General features: G+C 40.0%; 1 protein-coding gene across 4 annotated transcripts in view; it reads right to left on the bottom strand.

Annotated features, from left to right (window-relative positions):
• Positions 1 to 1,821: 1,821 nt before the first annotated feature.
• The window catches only part of MAST4 (microtubule associated serine/threonine kinase family member 4), a 303,723-nt gene continuing 284,189 nt past the window's right edge, over positions 1,822 to 21,355 (bottom strand). For 3 of the 4 annotated variants that reach the window (XM_086480573.1, XM_086480572.1, XM_086480574.1), the window contains 10 exons: positions 19,175 to 19,297; positions 18,828 to 18,940; positions 16,746 to 16,873; positions 16,411 to 16,646; positions 14,325 to 14,525; positions 11,252 to 11,481; positions 9,323 to 9,445; positions 7,437 to 7,573; positions 6,563 to 6,744; positions 1,822 to 5,719 (listed from right to left, as the gene is read on the bottom strand). In XM_086480573.1, the coding sequence (XP_086336699.1) occupies positions 1,851 to 5,719; positions 6,563 to 6,744; positions 7,437 to 7,573; positions 9,323 to 9,445; positions 11,252 to 11,481; positions 14,325 to 14,525; positions 16,411 to 16,646; positions 16,746 to 16,873; positions 18,828 to 18,940; positions 19,175 to 19,297 (5,342 nt within the window). In that variant the 3' untranslated portion in view covers positions 1,822 to 1,850. Of the gene's footprint in view, positions 5,720 to 6,562; positions 6,745 to 7,436; positions 7,584 to 9,311; positions 9,446 to 11,251; positions 11,482 to 14,324; positions 14,526 to 16,410; positions 16,647 to 16,745; positions 16,874 to 18,827; positions 18,941 to 19,174; positions 19,298 to 21,355 lie in introns of all 4 variants that reach the window. The other variant, XM_086480571.1, reaches the window with a different exon arrangement.

Raw genomic sequence — 21,355 nt, forward strand, 5'->3', positions numbered from 1 at the left:
TATCTTTAAAACTGCTCAAAAAAGTACTATCCACTGCTCCCTAGCTCCTCTGTGAACTCATCAAAGGCAGTATGAATGTTTTACTGCCACACGAAAAATCAGAAAGACTTGTTTGTGATTCTATCTTTCCATGACAAGTGTGCTGTAATCCAACTCAACTATCCAGTATAATAAAGTTTTCACCAGAGGGAAATGAATTCTGCACATTGTCACTTGTCATACAAACCTCCAAGTCAAGACTACGCTGTGCTTTTATGAACAATTTTCTAGCTTTTGAGACAGAAAGACAATCCATAAGCCCTGATGAAACAGGCAGGGGCCTAACTCTACTGTGGGTACATGTAACAGAAGTTAGCAAAACCACCATGCTATTATATCCCCATCATAAAAATACACGTGTCTGCAAGGGTATTTTGCAGTGCTTCTGTACATGTTTCAAATTTACCTTTCATCCTTCAAAACAGACTAAATACCTCCACACTAAAATGGTAAATTCTACATATTCCACAGTATACAAAATTCAAATAAGGCTTTGCAAAAGTAAAAAGACAGTCACATTCTAGCACCAAATAGCTCCAACAGGTTCCTTTGTTACAAAATGCTTCTTTTATAATTACAGTATTTTTTTTTGCATACAAATAAAAAGATTATGTTATGAAATGTATGGAGCTACGCAATGCATTTAGAAATGAACATGAAACCCAGAAACACTTGCTAAAAACAGCAAGTTAAGTCTAAAACATAAGGCCCCAGCTATGTATTAAAATGTGTCAGACATCCCGAACTTTTTTGAAGACATGATACTGAAACTGCTTTTTTTTTTTGTTTTTACCTTATATGTCATAAAATAGGAAAAAAGCAATGGCTGCATGAAGCTAATTATGCAGACCTATATGCCATGACAACGGGTATTCTCTAAATGTATTAAACCAGGGATGAACATACTGCAAGTCATGTGCTTATACTTGTGCCTCACACTGTAAGGGCCTAAATTTAAAAAAGCTCAGGGAACTCAAAGAGAGGACTGAGGCAAAACCTAAGCACAAGGTGTGTGCTTCAGAGTCTCAGCCTTGTCTGAAGTGAAGGTCACAGCACTCCCAACAGACAAGATGAGAACCACCATTTCACCAGAGAACACTACTTTTGCTGGGACACCCTAATAACCAAGTGGTCCTCCTGTAGCTTTAACGGCACCTACTCTAAGAGGCAGGCTGTGTCCAGTAGGGAGATGCAGTCAGGTCTTGTGTTAGATCTGGTGAAGCAAACAGCCAGGTACAGTACTATCAAAATCGGATTATTAAAAATACGTGTAAAAACTCACAATAAGACACTGTATTTATTCTGTACTAGTATTTTTATAACTTCTAGCTAGGATTTTTAGTAAATAAAAATGTGGCCTGTTTTTGTTTTCCAGTCAGACCAATGCTTGTGCATGTCCATGCCAGGTCTGAGTTTTAATAATCTGGTTTCATATTAAGAGTATGGCAAATAAGTGGCAAAGCAACTATCTTAAAAAAGAGGAGAGTAAACAATGCAATCAGCAGCAAAGTATATATGCTACATTCAAACCCCAAACCTCAACACAGAGTATTTACAAAGGAAATCTTTTCTTTAACAGCTCTCAGCTGTAAAGGTATTTTTGTACAAATACTATATGGTAACAGTTTTACCGGTTACAATTGGGAAGGCATTTTGAAAAAAAAGTCCTCTCTTTACATATCCCCTATTCTCTTTCTTTAGTGACATGAAAGCTTTGCCGCACAAAGACACGACACAGTGCTGGTTTAAAGGCAGTCCAATAAATTGACGTTGTTTCAGCTAGTCTTGAATTCACATGCCAGGTCTTAGAGTTAACAGGATTTTTTGTGAGGACTGCTCCGTGAAGCTTCTTTTCCTCGCCGCTGCCGAGATGAGTCTTTGTCGTCAGAAAGTGCGCTAGGGCGGTCAGGTGTGGCTGCTGACCTGGATAAATCTTTACCTACATTCTGTTTTCTTGAAGCAGACTGCTGAGCCTGAACAGCATCTTTTCCCTTTACATCCACAGTGTTAACAGAAAAAGACTTTTCTTGATTTCCAGGTTTCCCCCCAAGGTTTGAAGCAGGGTGGTGGGCTTCTACTACAACAGCAGCACTGTGCAAGGCCATCAGTGAAACACTTTTAGTCATTTCTCCCTTACTGCTCCCCACAGAAGTGCTTTTCTTATTTAGTTCCTTGCAGGTTGCAGGTAGCTCAGGTGAGCCTGATTTAACCTTTGCTGAAGATGCATCACTATTCGCTGAAGACAAAACAGATACTTCTTGTCTACATTCAGAGATATTTGATGTAGAAGTCAGTGGCTTTCCTGGTGTTGCAGCCACACGACCAGAACTCTGCCCGCTGACAGCTGACAAATGTTTTATTGCAATTGGCTTGTTTGCATCCTCTTGTTGTTTTTGATTAACTTGTCCTTTCCCTTTTGAATCTTGAGAACTTTTGCTACTTGCAGTCGCTTTTTCTGCTCCTTTCCCTCTGGCATCACAGTTTGTGAGGCAAAGGGCAGGCCTCACTTTCCCACTGTCAAGCTGGACATAAAGTGCACCAGTGCATATTTTTCCTTCAGGTCTTTTGTCTGCAGAGATCATCTCATTACTAGGACTTCTGTCTGCCTGTTTGCTCAGCAAGACACAGTCTTTGACAGTGGAAAACTTAGAAGTGGTTTGTTTTTCACTGACGTGACGTTGCTTTTGATCAGCAGATTCTCCCAAGACTGCTGGTTCTTGCCTCTGCATTTGCTTAGAACTCTCTGGGCCTGCTGGTACTGGGCTCACAGCAGAGGATTTGGGTTTGGTGTCAGGAGTGATGCTGCTTATTTGGAGGGTGGCTACTGAGCCATGCTCTAAACTCACAGGCCTTTCAGCCTGCACATGTTCATTGATCATTTTTCTCAAAGAGCCTGAAACAGAAGAAAGGGGATCTAGCACATTTTTACTGGCATGTTTCCCATCTTCCCGGGAGCTGGTAGACAACTGAATAATAGTTTCTTTCTCTTTTACAATTGGAGTGCATGGTTTTTGTGACTGTGTCTGTTTATCCAAGTACTTAGACCTAGAGGAACTTGTATCAGAGGCTGGCCTGTGTTTATTACTGTTGCTTTCCACACAGGTGGCAGCAGGCTTCACATGTTCTTGACCACCTACGTGAGTATCTACAGCACAGTTTCTGCTTACAGTGTCTCTCACAGCAGCGGAGCCTGAAGCATTAAGTTGCTGCCGAGGAACTTGGCTGGACTGCTCTCTCTCAGTAGTTTGAAGCCTTATGTCAGCAAGCTGCTTCTGATCTTTCTTTCCTAAATCTTTGGCATTGTCCTTCTGCACAGAGGAAACTGCTGCAGACTTCTCATTTTTAGGATCACAATCTATTGATGGTTGCATGGGCCGTTTGAGCGGAAGACCTTCACTCTTTGACTCTGTGATAACTTTCTTGGACTCATTGGGAACTTTCTGCTTGGTTATGTTCCCTTCCACAAAACTACTAGCAACACTGCTCTCATCTTTGCCTAGCTGTTTCAGTGATTCTCTGCCATCATTAGGCTGTCCCTTGGGGCCAGCTGTGGGCATTTTTTCTTGCATCTGAGGTGGAACGGCAAAATCAGCGCAATTTTTTTCATTGCTTTTGGAGTAGCTCGTTATCAGGACATCCGAGACAGATACCTTCAGAGGTGACTCCCTGATCACCTCCACCTTTGCAGGGACAGGCTCACAACTTCTCTGGGCTACTGGCTGTTTAGCAGGCAACTCCTTCTGTATTTGCTTCTCTCTTCCTACAGCTTTTTCCGGAGTGCTTTGGACAGCAGAAAGCTTGGAGTGTGTTTGAGTAGTTTTAACATTCTGACTCTGAGTAACACAAGACTTTGCCTCCATTAAATTGTCCTTCTGTTTTGAAGGGGAAGTGTCTTTCTTTTGAACAGCTTCAGTAACAGGAATATTGCCTTTAGCAGCTGGACCGGAACCCTTTTTCTCTGTCACTACTTCTGCAGCCACAGGGATGACTGGAGGATTTGGACTTGTTTGCAGATCCCGAGTCTCTGATACATTGACTTTGCCAGATTTTGAATAGCTTAACAACTGCTCTTTCTGACAGGCCAGTTCTGCCTTCGCACCGCTCCCTTGTGGTGCTGGGGGTTTAGGACATCCCCCATCACTGCTGGCACTCTGTCCTTCTGGCAGCACGCACAAAGGCAGTTCAGTCTTTGAAATCTGTGGTCCAGAAAGTAACGCAATGTCTAGTGTGCCTTCTATTGGCTTCAAACACGAAACAGATCTCCCATCAAGTTTATACTCTGACGGACTTTTTCTGACAGGAGCTTCAGCGGAAATAAGGGCTGATTTTTCCACACTCATGTCCACTCGGCCATTCACAGCCTTGAGAGGAACAAAAGAAACCGAGTTAATCTGAGCAGCATGTGCACTGCCTATAAATGCTCTACCATCGGCAACCGCAGTGGAGTCCTGCTGTACATTTATCGGTCTGCCTGTATTAAGTTGAAGGCATTCATGAACATTTGATGTTAATTTGGGTTTTAGCACTGGACAGACACTGTCATCTTTCTCTTCAAAGGACAATTTCTTTCTAATATAATCAATATTTGCAAGTTTACCATCTAATCTTTCGAATTTGACAAATTCTTTTGCTGGTACATTTTTATCTGTGTTTTCTCCCTTTCCATTTAACATCCTTTCAGAGGACTGAGGTAGCACATCTTGCAGTGTACACGGAGGAGAAACTCTTTTGAAGTCATAAGAAATATGACTGAGCTCATTAGGTGGAGGCACATGACACAATACCTGTGCATCTAAAGGAACATTATCATTTGATCTCAAGTTTGCATTCTTTTGAAGGGTGTCTTTGAGTATTCCACCAGCTGACTGGGTCTCCAAAGCAACTATTTTTGTTTCAAACTGATTTGATCTTTCTAATACCTTCTGGAATGCTTTTTTGTCTCTGTCTTCTAATCTTACGGTACTGGGATTTTCTGGTTCATTGCTAGGTTCATGTACAGCAGCATTTCCTTTTTCAGCAAAATCTTGCTTTTTCGTAACTATCTTCACCTTCAGTTTCTCTCTGTCTAGCTCATCGACGGATTCTTGCCTACCTAATTTTCGGGAGATGGGTCGTTTCAAGCAGCCCTGCTCTGCGGGTCTGACTCGTGTGAGTGATGGCATGTCACATACATTCTCTTCCAAGCTCTGAAGAGTTACTTCTCTTTGGGACAATTCTCTATTTACTTCTTCCTGGGTCACTTCCAGACTGTGTTTTCGCGAACATAAGTGTTTCTTATCGCTGCCATAAGAGGGTGCAAGTTTCTCTTCAGACTGGACTCTCTTTAACAGTGGAGATCGTGGTGGCTCTGCACTCTTTGGCCTAACAATATGCCTTACGATAGTTGGAGGGGAATGCATTTTGCTAGGAAAAGATTGAGCTATTTTTGTATTTCCAATTGAATGTCCTAGCAATGGTGATGGAGATCGCTGAGGAGATGTTGGCTGGGGTGTTGGAGAAGGGGTCCGTGCAAGAGGAGACAGAGGAATGCTGCCAGCTGATTTGCGTCTTCCCGATCTGTATCTTTGCCCACCAAGCTTTGGACCCAAGCCATGAAGAGTGCTAGGTCTTATATGTCCTGAACCAGCTGGAGAATTTGGAGCACTTGAACTAGGGGAGCTACTCTGGGAAGAGTTAGTACCTACAAAAAGAACAAACAAACAAACCAACCAAAGAAACACAAGATTAGCAAGATTTTTTGAAACTTGTCTAAATCCTCAGTGAGATGCACAACTTTTACCAGTCCAAAAGGCCTATGTGCTGTCTGCTGCCACAATGTTCCAAAATTTGGAAGGTTTTGACTGACTGGGCTGTAAATCCATCCCCATTCCAATCACATTGCTATTTCTCCCTTCCCCCCTCTGTTCCTTTATGTCCTTTAAGTTATCACTTCCTTCTATTTAAACAGAATAGCTAGCACTTTCTGCCACTTCAAAGCAATGATCAAGGCTTTCCAAATAATATTTGGGATTATACCACAGGAGTCACTTTTAGTACACCCTGAAATCATGACAGAAGCAAAACAGGAAAAAGGGGCAGGCTTTTAGGAGCCAAAAAGATGCATACTTCAGCACTCAGCCAATCTTTTCAGCAATAAGTCTGCACTCATGAGTGCTCATGCTAGTTCCATTATGTAGCAACTTCTTCCTCAGTCTCATTCTTTTAACCATCAGCCTCTCCTAGGCAAGATTCTACGTTTTACTCCAAACTTGGATTGTTTATTACTCAACTTACAACAAGCGGACTTGGATTTGAACTCTGGAACAAACCTAGCAGTCCCTTTTAGGTGCTTCTTGTCTCATGAAAAACACCTTTGATTTTGCACCAGGAATCTTCTTCCCTTTTCCAGACAGAAACCAGCTGTTCAATGATTATGCTTGTAAGAGCTGACTACCCTCAGCAGAGCATAACAGATCTAGGGGACTCACAGGAAGAGAATACACTTCAAGTCCTTTCCCTCTGCCCTCCACTCCTTCACACTCACCAGATGGAAAATCAGGAGTAGAGCGGTAGCTTGGGGTAGGTGATCTAGGAGATAAGCTGTGGGTTGGAGACCCAGGCAAGCTCTCCCCTGATGAAAGCGATCGGTTCAGGCAGGAGAAACTTCTGCTGGTGTGAAGAAGAGGAGAGGGTTGCTTGGCCAGCTTTTTAAAGAGAGATCTTCTCCTAGCATGGGAAGAGCACAACATTAATCAGAAGATACCATCATCACAGGCAAAACTTTTGCAAGCTGACATTGCTTCCCTCTCCCATTACCCTCAGAAAAGCATATATTAAATCTATATTTACACAAAAGCAAGCCACGCTGCAGAGCGTGAAGTTTAGAAAATATCTTATTTGCTAATAGGTGGGATAGACATTGTAACTAAATCTATTTGTACAAAAATTTACTAACTGTGATTCAGAATAATGGTTAGCTCCTTCTGAGTACAAGCCTTCAATTTCTTAATGTAAGAGCCCATCAAAACTGACTATCTATAAAGTACTAACGATGTATCTACAAAATATTTACAAATTTATCATCAAACTACAAATGCCCACAAACGTAGTACTAGAAAGTTTAATTAAACAAGTTCAAAAAGATATCCTTAAACCAAATTAAGATGCAGCCTCAGTTATTCACTTTCTTCCCCGTATCTATGGGTGCGCCATGCAAAATGTTTAGGGGTTATTTGAACAGATTTAGTTTAGGCAAAATAGGATTGGAAGGATGTGTCACAATCATACGATTTTATAGAAGGAGGTAAAAAGATGTAGAAGACAAGAGAGAGAACTGTATTAACATCATATTTTAAATTGTTACGTATATACACACACACAAGGAAACACATTCGCCATGAAACAAAAGGATTACTCACCTCTCTAAATTTTCCTTCTTCTTAGTTTTCTTACTGCGCCTGACCATTCGGCTCCTGTAGCTGTTTCGCCTGGCAGGTCCTGTCTTGATGGAAGTGTTTTCAAAAGCGGTTGTCATTACTGAGACTTTGTTACCACTCTGCCAAAAATGGAGGTGGAACCTTTAGGTGTGAGTAATGCAAGATGACTTTGCCTTAAACTGAAGCTACACCACAAACGAGAATGCAACGAGACAGAACTCCAGCAGTAGAGTTAAGAGCTGGCAGTGTAGGGAGCCCTAGGCAAACATTGCCATGCTAATTTATGTCAGATAAACAATGATTGGAAAATTCTCAAAATCTGCCAAATTTCCTAAACTTCCTCCATTCCAGCTTCAGGACAAGGAGAAATTCTAATAATTGTAGCTAGTTAGGAGGAAACCAAGGATTGACTAAGACCACAATTTTGAGCTTCTACAGAAACATTCTGTTTTCCCACAAAGAACAGCTGTCATTGTGTAGTGGTCCATCCACATCTCAGGACACCGACTGTTACAATAATGAAATGGAAGAGAAAACTTCATCTTCACTATCAATCCCAAACAATCCTTTTATCGTGTTCAAAAGAGATAACAAATACAATTAAGTTAAGTTTTTTAGGACCATTTGCATGAACAGATGACTCAATAAATAAAACCAACTGGAAATACCAACATTGTGTTTTAAAAATTCACACCTCTAGCCCAGCACTGTATACCACCACAGTGAACCTCTTTCCAAAGGAATTCCAATAGCCCAAATTAATTTATGATACAGCACAATTGGACAAACAACAATCTCTTGTTTTGAGTTTACTCCTGCAAGTAGTGTGCGGGATTGTCACGTTTCTCTTTTTCTGTATCTGACATAGAAAGTAACTGCAAACGCAACTGCCTAAAATTGCAGAATTTTCTCTTATACATTTCTTCAAACTTGGAAAACCTGGAAGTTCCTCTTGGTTTCAAAGAACGAAAATAAAGACTTAAGAAAAACTGCATTTTGCATCTTTCCTCAGCTCTTTATATTTCCCCATTACTTCACCACTTTCCAATCTTCTTTTATAACTGACTACCCCCTTTGACAGGCAAAGCTCTGCATGTAACACCATAAATTGTTAATAATACAGGAAGAAAATAATACAGCTGTCTAAATAATTCTAACCTACATTAGTCATGCTGAAAAGATTACATAAAATCTGCAATATGTTGAGGTACAGTGAAAAGCTAAGATATTACCATTCATCAAAAAAGTTGGGGTTTTTTGTTTTTAAAGAAAAACTATAATTTTCTAATAGGATACACCTCTGAAAACTCTGCAAGAGAAAAACGTGATAGATTATTCATAAAAGTCCAACTGGAAGATCAGAACTTCACTAAGCAAAGAAGTTCTGTGGGACATGCCTGACTACGTACGAGACAAAAACATTTTGGGCCTTAAGATTATGAAAGGCAAGTTTCTGTACAGTAGGCAGGAAAATACTTTATATTCTTTGTTTCCACTTTTCCTCACTGATTTCACTTTAAAAGGAGAAACTAAGAAGTAGCACCATCATCAAAAGCCTGAATTACATGGTGTGGATGGGGAAATTCACGAAAGTGCTTGACAATGTCAATTTTTTTCAGAGACAGAGACATCTCTGCATCAGTGCCTCGAATGTTCTTCAGCTATCTCAGCAGCAGTGTCAGTTTATTGCAGTGAAACTAAAATTGTGACAGTCATTGTCCTTTCTCTGTATCTGTGCAAGAGTAGCTTAGAGTTTGTACTTGAAAAACAACAAAATCTGGTAAATAACCTCTGAAGGAAACAAACATAACCCTCAATTCTTGGTGAAAACAGTAAGTGCTTTTGTATCCCAGTTGTCTAAGAGTTACCTTTAACAACAACTCAATGACTTCTGTATGAACAAGACCATGCACTGGCTCTCCGTTGATATGAGTAATCAAATCTCCAGCTTTTAAACCTGCTTGGTAAGCTGCACCTCCTTCTTCCACATTCTGGAAATCAGAGACAAAGAGAACGTACACAAAATGGACTCCCATTTAACCTTCATACTTTCAAGAGTAGGCTTTGTTTAATGAACTCATTCTATAAAACCAGTTGGCAACAAAGAAAATGTACAGATATTAAGTTATATAAAGGAAGAAAAGAAGAAAAATCAGACCAGCCATTTCACCATCAACTACTTAATCAAATTTTATTCTTACATGGGGCCTGGAATGGTTTCAAAGTTCACTAAAGCACTGATTGTTGCCACTGGTATACGCTCTGTATAGCAGGGCAGTTTTCATGCACGATAAAAAAGTGGTGATTCTCTCCCCATGGCAAATTTCAGAATTCAAAGACGATTTTAAGCATCCAATACTGAGAAATACTGATGTAATTAAGGCAGTGGTCACATGCAGTACCCTAATATGATAAAAACTAACTCCAACATACAATTAAGTATAGTTTTGATTTGGTTTAAATTCACCAGGCTGCCCATTAGAGCAAACAGGGCAGCATAAAGGTGCCAAAGGACCAAAACAAGCTGAATTGCAAATTCTTTTGAAGGTGGCCTAAATAATTTATTGTATTTTAAAATGAGCTTTCAAAGAATTTGTAGTCATGCAGCCACTACTGAAGCCTAAAGTGCTTACAGAGCTAAAAAACCAACCTCAACAAACCTACAGTATTTTGAAAAAGAGCCAAGGTTTCACTTTTACTGCAATGTACCATTTTTTTCTTTGTTTCATTGATGTGAGGCTACACCAGTGGCAAGAAATTTTTTTTTATTTATTCCATTATCAAATGTACCCCATTCTCCAGATTCCATGTTCTTGATGGATTAAAAGGTCTGAGAGATAAAGAACATGAATGAACCACACCAGTAGCATTGCTACTTCAAAACCAAAAATACACAACTTCAAAGCTTTTTGTATTTGTATATATATTTGTAATTACGCTATATTTGTAATTAAATTTGCAAAATTATTTTAAGGTGGTTGAAATATTTTAGTTTATAGAGACACTAAAGATTTATGTATGTATAATATATAAATTATATTATTTGTTACCAACCTCAATTATAAAATCAATATAAACTATATATATTTACACAAATATATATTTATTTTACAATTCAGCAGGTTGATAATCAATGAAATACAAGAACTTCTGTCTTTTCATTTAACCTGTCTCCCACTTCGTACAAATCAATACTGAACAGAGGATGAAAAATACATGATTTATTCAAGATATTCAGTCTTTTTCCTGTACCATAGAATCCTCAAAGGTATTCACAATTCCAAATGGTTTGCACAATTCTACACAAAAGAAAGTCAGTGCTTGAACTATAGTACTTGCATATAGTAAAATACTGTTGACTTTCATGAATCCCTTAATTGACTCAGTTTAATAAACTCCAGCTATATTTCAACAACTTCTGTTTACAATCTCCTAGTTTTGCAGATCCTCAAAAAAAAGAGGGGCTGCACCAACCTTCTGGTTTTTTAAGTCACAGTATGCTGAACTTAGACATGGCTGTTCACAACTGCCAAACTTGTCAAAAGTGAAAGTGACCCATGCAGAAGTTCAACATCATATATAGGCAGCACTTCTACCAAAGGTGACCTGTGTCATCCCTATAGCCGACATTGGTCTTGTGTACAGGTACGAATTTCATTCTAAGAAAGTTGTTTGGCACAACATCAAGATTTACATAGTAACTGTCAACAAGCAGATACCATAAGTACAAAATAAAAAGCAAATACATCAATACAGGTTTCTGTGGCTGTATATAAGCAAAAATTGCATTATCTTACCCAAACAATATGGTGCACAGTGTAGATATCGCTGTCACCCACGTAAACCCTGATTGCTCGGATGGTGAAGCCATACTTTTTTCCTGAACTGTGAATTACTATCGGTTGGTGAGGACTTGCAGCTGCAATCGATGAATCACGGCTGGGAGATGAATCTCGGGAGGATGAAGGATCAGATGACAGAGAATGAGGAGACATAGGACTTCCCAAAGGAGACACACCAAACACATCTGGAAGAAAAAAAACATGCCTATTAAAGTACATTCTGAGCACACACAAATACATACACAGAACAGGGAATCTGCTTAGTTTTATGACACCTATGTGTCAAAATGCGTCATTGTCTTTGCATAAACACTCTCTCCTCCTCAACCACCGTGTATCTTAGTAATCTTAGAACTAACTTTCTTCCCCCGTAGTGTAAACTGTATTTTTTAATGCAAGGGTTAATTTGTTAGATGTAGACTGCTTTTTCCTTTTAGACAGGAAATTGCTATCTTGGAAAAAAACTCATTTAGCTGCTAGCTTGGAAAGAACAATTCTCAGCTTCTTCCTAACAAACACTCATGAGAAGAAAATCAGAGTTTGGTAGCAGGTGTTACTGTGAGTACACCCAAAACCATCCCATAAATTACCCAGCTGCGTTAAGCAAAGCACTAGTTGGCTATATTTTTTCCAGTTATATATAGATACAGATAAAGACTACTATAATTAAACCACAATATCTAGTTAGCACACAGGACAGTAATTCAATGCTTGTACCAAGCCTCCATTTCTACATTCTGCTACATCATCTAAGACCACAAGAATAAAACATCATCATCAATTATGCCTTTATTTCATTTCATTGTTTTGAAAGCACTGTGGCATCATGCTTGTGCAAGTGTAAACAAAACTGCAGCAGCATAAAACACACTTTGGTGACTGTCGTAGGATGACAGCTTTACAAAGGAATGCAGCCCGGAAAGAATCCAGGTTTGGTGTCTGTGCCAAGCCATGCCATGTGAGGGCAGATATGCTTTGACCACAGAGGCGCTACTCCCTGGATGAGAGTCACCAGAAGCTCCTAGAGATCTGTATCACTGGGTTAATACTGAAATCCCACAGAACAGCCAAGCCCCAAAGGGGGCTGTCACTGTCACAATCCAGCTCTGAAACATGCCCATATCCTCCACCATCTGCTTTGTTGCACGTGGGACACATCTTGTGACTCTCAGCTACCTGAGTCAGTTGGGAACACCAGCTATTTATTGCTGTAGTTTATTTTATGGATAAACATAAATAAGGTAGGTTTTTTTGGACACTATCAAATACAGCAAACATGTAAGGTTTTGACTGATATAATGACAACATTTTTAGGTGAAGGCAAAGCTAAGTCTAGGCTTTATAGAACGATGCTGAGATTAAAATGAAAGAAAACCATAGTTTAACGTTTTTTTAACTGAGCACAGTAACTCAGTCTATACCATCTCTGAACTTAGTGATTCTTACTCAATAGCTGTGGAAGAACTACTAGAATACAGACTGATGAATAACCCAAGTGTTACTTGGCTGTGTAATTACCTGTGTGTATATTGTGTCCCTGTGATACGTAATCTCAATAATTAGCATGCACCACAGACCCTCCACAAGCAGAAAAAATAGCCATGGTGCTAACTGTTACAGGGGTATACAAAAAACCACGACATTCGGGAGAGAAATGTCTAGACAAGGAACAAGCCCAGAGCGTTTGCAAGCCACCTGCAGTTTTCAGTGTCAACACTACCCTGAAGAGGCTGCGCACACAGTCACTATCTTTCTCATTGTAAAAATAAAGTCATCTTCATCTCTCATGCATTTTGTAAGAACGATCATTCACATTCGGACAGCATCACAGAAATGTGAAGTATTCGTTTAATTGTCACTTAGTTGTCCTCAAACAGGAGCAAAATACTCCTCTCTAACTGAAGACTCAACATTTTCCTCTTGACTTATCTCATTAAAAAATCCTCATGGTTAGCTGCTGGAATTACAGGTACTGCATAGGAAGCCTACGCTGTTCTTTAAACTGTATGGTGAAGAAGGGTAGAAAACATGAGGTGACTCAGAAATTCCTACTGGAATAGAGATCAGGTGGGCCTTTAACCTCTCCAAGGTCTCCGAAACACATGCACAACAGCACAGTGTTTGCTCACCAAAGTATTAAGGAGCACAGAGGGCACATGTGCTTTACAACCCAAGGACAGGTGAAGTGTAAGAGAAGAGCCAGAACCAATTCTTCAACACTGTACAATTCTCCACTAGCCTGCGGACTCAAAGCAACCCGATGAAGTTACCGTCAAAGCAACCTCTGAACATACAGACCAAGTGCAGGGCTCTTATCAGACCAGTAGATACTTTAATATTAAACCTAAGGACTAAAAGCAGCATCGGCCAGTGTGCAAAGTTCAGACATAATCCCAGTTTTGGAAAAAAATGCCTCAAGGTTTGGGAAATTTGGACTTTTGATTCTGAACCACTAAGAAGAAATGCACCAATGCTTCATCTGAAAACACTCAACACTACTGTTATATTTCCTCTTATATTTCTGGCTTCAAATTTTGAGCACTCCATCTAGGTCAATGCAATACAAACGGGAGCCTACATGCAGTATTTCTACATTTGTGACACTTCTCTCCAGCTTTTCACCTTTCCTTATGGGAGATAGGAGACAAGCACTCAGGCTGAATGTGCTGCTATAACACACAACTATTCTTGGAACTGTACGTAGTGAGCTACTCAAAACTGGAGCTACACCTCTAACGTAGAATGGGCCAAGGACTGAAGCTTGCATCCTGCTGTGCATGCACACAGTTGAACACAAAGTAGTCGCCACTAAGCTACATTTTTGCCTGTCAGAGAAGACCCCTCAGCTGTAATGTGACCACTGTAACTTGCTGATGAGATTGCACCATTTAGTAATGCATGTGATCAACAAGAGAAACAAAAAAGTGTGACACAGAATCCAGTCTGGACTCTACAAAATCTTGCATTTATGTTAAACCATCAACTATGCATAAATCGTAACATTTCAAAGAAAAAGATTTATCTCTACCTCCTGGGATCATGAGGGACAAAGCACTTGCAGAAAGGGACTTTGTGACTTTTCCAGATATCTTCTTTTTCTCTGTGCTTTCTAATCGCTGACGAGCCATGTGAGATGCAACTTCACTGGGTGGCTTTGAGGAGTTATCTGTACTGTCCACACTCTCACTTCTTCCATTTATCTGATCTAAGTGCTCTGAAAAACTGCCAACTGTACAAAGAAAAAGGTATAAACACATTGAGGGAAAACTGGGGGTCAGGGAGGAGAAACAGTAGGATTGTGAGATACAAATTTTTCTTTCTGTTAACGAGTTCATAAAACAACATTACAGAAATCTGAGTAATTCTTCTAAGACCTAAGAGAATGCATAAGTGTTAACAGAATTAATTGAAGCAATGTTTTTTTGCAGTCACTGACTAAAGTAAAGTAAGAGACAAAAGCTGAAGCAAGTCTGGTATCTCAATACGCAGCACTCACCTTGGAGAACTTTTATTTTGGCATTTATTTTTTATGTGAACTCCTCCTAAAGTAATGAAAGGCTCCAATCTTACATAAGTTGCTAACAGCTTAACAACTTTTCCAAAATCATTAAAACATTAAGTATAATTTTATTTTTAATGATTATCTTTTGCTTTTATTCTTTGGATACTTTCCTACCACACAGAAGAAACCTATCTGGCACCACTAAACTCAGTACTACAACCACATTGGTATTAGTCTATCATAGGTCATGAACTTCCACAATACTGAACAGGGGAAAAACAACATTTCGAAGTATGAAAAAGAAACCAAACCAAAACAAACCACCCATAAAGGCCTTTAGTCACATGACAACCTGCATGGGATTTCTTCAAAAATTCAAAGATGTCACAGGAAAGTTGTACAACCGTATGAAACACGTACCAAGGGTAGGTTGCCTGTTTAAAGACACGGTAGTAATTCCTAGTATTCCTTTAAGGTCACTGAATATCCTGTTGCTAACATACTGCAGAAAAACGAAATTACTCTTAAATGTAATTGATAAATGACAGAAGAGGACCAGATGCTTTGAGCTATCTCTGTGACTGCTGTGCTAATGTCAACACCATAATATGGGGCTGGGGTGGAGTGAGCAAGACTTGGGATATGGCACAGTCAAGGTTTTGGACAAGGGAAGGAGATAGAAATCATACAGCTGGATGAGCCTGAGGAAATTTATTTTCCCAGAAATGGAGACTAGGAAGGGAGAGGAAAATGTGGACTAGAACAGAAATTAGGGGTATGGGGATAGAAAGGGGGATCTTGAGAAAACTCAGTGAGGTACAAAAGAGAAATAAGCTGAAGACAGGTAAATGGGTACAGAAGCTAAACAGACAATCATGAGACTGATACAGGCCTACATCTATGTTAAGTAGCAGGTCTTCCAACAGTCACACAAATCTCTCCTCTGAAAGTACAAAACCAGTAAGATACTAGGGCTCTGTATCCTACTGAAATGCATGCAAATACTTGAGCTGGAGAGGTATGCATAAAGGAAGGTATTTAAGAATAGAATCGTTTACAATAGTCTCTACTAGATTCCTAATGACAAAAGTCACTTCCACAAGTCAAAGACAACCCTGCCAATTCTGAAAGGCATACACCATTGAGATATCTTAATTAAAAACACATAATGGAGCAGCACAGTGTAAGAAAACAACAATACAGATCAGCTGGAATGACTCCAGGATGATCAAAAGATCACCAACTTCAGTGAGGGAAGATATAAATAAGTGCTTTAAGCGCTCAAGGGATCTAAAACTCCTTTTCTCCACAGAAGGATCCTGCAAAGGCTCTATGGTCAAGTCACCATTTCATTCACTTGCCTAGCAGCCCTGTGGAGTCAGTGGGGTGACATCAAATGTTGGCATTTCCAAAAATGTTGAAATTTTCCTATACATATTTTAAAAAGACTTTATTAGCTTGAGCCTGAGCCCAAAACAGATCCCTCTTGGGATGGCTTTTTTTAAAAGCAGTTCTGAGATACAGGACTTCAAAATCCATGAACGCTACTGCTAAACGAAGAAGGTCCACAACTGTTTCTAATGTCATCAGTCAGACACCCACTGTGAATTACCTGATAGCGTGGAGCTGCTGATTGTACTTGCTGGAGTGCTTACTTCAGGTTCGTCTTGCACTATTTCCTCACTCACAAACACAGGCTTTTCCTGTTCCTCCTGGTGTCCCACCACTAAACTGGTGGAATTATCCTGCTCTCCTTCGGCTGATATGGCCAACTTCGGAAGCAAACCAGAACTGTGTCGCTGCCTGCTACCCTCAGCGTCAGAGGAGATGGATGTAGATATTTGTTGTCTGCATGAAAAATAAGCAAACTCTCATGCAGTTGAGATGAGGAGGCCTGCCACCTGACAAGCACGACATGGATCACTTCCATCACCTCCTTCTACTTACATTTCAGAATATTCTGAACTCCAGCTTAAAGATTCCACAGGAGGCAATGTTACGCTTTTTGGTTTTTCTCCTGCATCTTCCTTTTCTTCACCTTGTGTTTGAGTGACTCGATCTATGCTACTAAAAACCTATTACAGACAAAAAAAAAAAAAAAAAAAAGAAATCACAAAAATCCAACTCATCACTGACATATGTGACACAAAGAGATCTGTAGGAAAGCACATTTCAGGTTATACTCTGCATGTTCTACATGCTTATATGGTATTTCAGTGTGCAAACTTCAAAGTTCTTGAGCCTTTATAAATTTCCAAGAGTTTCTGTTCTTCAAATGTTTTCCTATGTTGGCTCCTCATGTACAAGGTCACAAATAACATCTCTTCCCATTATGAATTCATCAGCTTTCTCCACATTTCACTGTGTGAACTATGAAAGTACAAACCAAATCCACAGCCTTGGGGTTTCTAGGTCACAGGATTAACACACATCTTTGATTAATATGCAACCATGAAGCCAATCAAGGTAAAAAAGCCCTAACCCTAAGATAATGACTTCGTAGCTACTAGTCGGGTGTGGAAAGCAGAAAAATTCACCTAAATTGTCTCTGAGATTAAGAATAAATTACCTGGCTAAAGCATTTAGAAAAAAGAAACACTGATCATTGCAAGTCTGTGGTTTGCTTAGCTGACAAACAGCACACAAAAACTGTCAGCTGTACATTTTACAGCCTGAGAGGCACAGCTACAGATGCAATGACATAACGACATTAAGAAACCAAACTGTTACTGTGGTACAGACCTTTCAAAGGGACAGAATTCCACAGAATCAGAGTATGAGGCTGGAAGGGACCTCTGTAGGTCATGTTGTCAACCCCTCTGCACACACAGGGTCACCTACAGCTGGTTGCTCAGGACCATGTCCAGATGGCTTTTGAAGACCTCCAAGGATGGAGACTCCACAAGGGCTCTGGACAACCTGTGCCAGTGCTCAATCACACTCACAGTAAAAAGGTGTTTTCTTGTCTTCCTGTGTTTTAGTTTGTGCCCATTGCCTCCCGTCCAAGTTATCTCCAAAGAGACCCATTCATTTACCAATATCTGAATTTGAAACATACCACCAAGTCAAAGTAAGTACTTTACACAGAATGAGGATAACTACATCCACAATTCCCATCTTTGCTCTTCCATGCTGTCACAACTCATACGCAGTACTGCAGAGCCAGCATAAAATCCACCAATAAAATCCACCATAAAATTAAAGCATAACCCAGGACAAACAAGATACAAACGCAGATTTTCCACTTACCTTTAAACAGTTCCTAAAGTAAGTTAAAGAAACTTTTTAAACAGAAAGTTTTTGAAAAAATCATTGCTATATGCTATGTTAAGACTAAAAGCACACTCATTAGGCATTCCACTTCCATTATTTCCTGCCAATTTACCCTCCACAGTATTTCCTGAGCATGTCCACTACGCTCCTACTGACATCCCTTGTCCAGCAATAATTATCTCTCATCTCAACTACTAAACTATCCTTTTGGACAATCGACTTTACTTTCAATTCACAGCATTCAAATCACTCCTTCAAATTCACATCTCTCCTTGACCAAATCACATGCAAACCACTACTTCACTTTTTCTCTTCAGTCTAATGTCATTTCATTAACAGCCACTACAGGCTAGTACTGTAATCTTTGTTAGGCCATCACATGCAACCTACCCAGGACACAACTGGAGTAACGTGCAAACTATGTGCAAGGAAACAAACATTAAGGAACATGCATTAGCATTTAACAGAACAGTTTCTCCGAACTTTCTCTTACGCTACCTTGAATTTTCTACAGAAAATACCAACCTATTTATATAATTTTCTATAACCTTCTTAAGGATTCAAGAAATAACTTTCCTACAGAATCTTCCCATGTTTTGATTTAATGCCATCCATTTCATTCTTGCTCAATTTCAGTTGTTTCTTGAAGAAAAAAAGTCCTATACATCTCTTCCATATCTAACATTTCCAAACTCTCTAAAAGTAGCAAAGTGTTTACGTACAATACATACTAACATTACAGCAATTTTTACTTACTTTTGAAAATCTGTGTGAACATGAGGAAAACTGTCTTATCTCCAAATTAAAATCTTCATCATTGGTATCGTCTTCTTCCTCAGTTTCCATATGGTGGTATTTCTCAGAACGAGCTACAGACAAGGAAAATAAAGTATTTGAACTTATCGGGCAGAATGGGTACCAAATTTTAGTATTAACTATTTTATTCTTAAGATATTTCTACTGAAATGTCAAACCACCAGTGAAACTGCAAGCTTCCAGTGGTTCTGATAAACGAGACTTTCAAAGCAGGAAGCAAAAGTCAAAGGCAGTGATTATTTAAACATGGCTTTCATCACATTTTTTTAACACTACCAGACACCTACTGTCAAAATAACTCGTGTCATCCTCAGACTCCAATTGTGGAATAAATTCTGCTTTCTGCCTCAGCAGACTATTCCAGTCAAGGCTTCTGAAGAACTGATGCTGCTTTACTTCATATGCACCACCTGGGGGAGCCAGAGAAAAAACACTGAACAAATTACACCAAATCTAACACCAATTCAACTAAACCCCTGGTGAAAAAATGCAAATTATCATGGAAAGTATTGTCATCACTGTAGGTAGAAACATCTACTACCTGTTTTGACTAGAATCTCCTAAACCTGCTAGAGCACCTCCCTGTCCGTGTTTTGTTGTTGCCATTTCTTTAAGAGTGGTGGCACTGCTTTATCATCTTCCCTTTCTAACATTTCTATTTTTCTGGCCATATTAACTTTTATCTGTCATCTACACATTAGTCAGAAGCATCAGGTGTAGTAGTAGTCACAAAAATATAAATACATGTGCTAGATGAGTAAGGACAAGTTAGAAAGTAATGAATAATGATTCTTAATAGTCACTCAGTGTAAATACCATTGCTGACCAGTAGCTCCTTTTGGTGTTTTACAGCAATAATACATAATTCTATAGGAAATACCTTATCATTTATCATCTTATCGATTACTGCCTAGTTGTTATAATGTGTGTTAAACAATTACACTAGTTTCAAGTTAAGAAACAACTATAAGAACACAATGAAATACTGGAATTTTTGTCCTGGGGAGGTGGGCAAGGATGTTACTAATAAGCATAAATCTAATTCTAAAAACTGAACAGGTAACCTGCAGCAGCAAGACTAACTGCCAGCTTGATTTCAAAAGGGTTTTACAAAGCTGCTGCACAACAGCAGTGAGAATGTGAGAGAAACAACTCTGCAGACATCAAGGTCAGTGAAGACAAAGGGGGAGGACGTGCTCCAGGCACTAGAGCAGAGATCCCACTGCAGCCCCTGGTGAAGACCACGGTGAGGCAGGCTGTCCCCCTGCAGCCTAAGGAGGTTAACAGTGGAGCAGATATCCACCTGCAGCCAGAGCAGGAGGATGCCTGAAGGAGGCTGAGACCCCGTGGGAACCCCATGCTGGAGCAGGTTTGCTGGCAGGACTTGTGACCCCATGTGGGACCCACACTGGAGCAGTCTGTTCCTGAGGCACTATATCCCACAAGAGGGACCCACACTGGAGCAGTTCATGAAGAACTGCAGCCTGTGGGAAGGACCCATGTTGGACAAGTTAATGAAGGACCGTCTCCCGTGGGAGGGATGCCATGTTGGAGCAAGGCAAGAGTGTGAGGAGGAAGGAGCGGCAGAGACAACATGTAATGAATTAACTGTGACCTCCATTCCCTGACCCCTGTGCCACCTGGGGGGAGGAGGGAGAGAAATTGGGAGTGAAGTTGAGCCCAGGAAGAAGCAAGAGGTGGGGGGAAGGTGTTTATACATTTTGTTTTCATTTCTCATTACCCATCTCCATTGTTAATTTGGAATAAATTAATTTAATTTCCCTGGGTTGAGTCTGTTTTGTCCATTGGTGAGTGATCTCTCCCTGTAATTATCTCAACCCACGAGTCTTTCGTTGTATTTTCTCACCCCCATCCAGCTGAGGAGGGGGAGTGACAGAGCAGCTTGATGGGCACCCGGCGGTTAGCGAAGGTCAATCCACCACATTGATACAGCATGCAAGCTTCCCTACGTCAAGGCTAAGTCAGGAGAGTGCCACAGGAAAAGTGTGATGTCTCCAGGATTAGTGTTTAAGTCAGAGTGTCAAGATTTCCAGGTTGGATTCTTTGCTGTTCTGACTGCACCAGGGAAAAATTCATAAAAGACAAATCTTCCCAAAGGAAACCAAAATCATATCTCACTTAAGTCACTAGCCAAGGAGCGAACATTTCTCTTAGCACAGTAATAGGATATTACATCACAAGTGTATAATTCTTGATTTGTATCAGACACTTCAAACCCAAAGAGGTCTTTTTTCTGTCATTTTCCTTCTTCAAAACAAGTATAGTATCTATCTCTTCCTTCAACTTGACTATGCCATTCAGGTCTCCTGACCAAACACACAATTACGATTTTCACGGAGTGTTATGCAGCTAGCTAATATGTATTAAATAGATAGGGCTGTCATTTGAAATGCATGGTGGAGTCTGGAATAAACCATGCTACTTTCCAGTGCCCCCATGGGACTTGA

This window comes from Leptosomus discolor, chromosome Z (genome assembly GCF_034619465.1).
Source record: "Leptosomus discolor isolate bLepDis1 chromosome Z, bLepDis1.hap2, whole genome shotgun sequence".
NCBI lineage: Eukaryota > Metazoa > Chordata > Aves > Leptosomiformes > Leptosomidae > Leptosomus > Leptosomus discolor.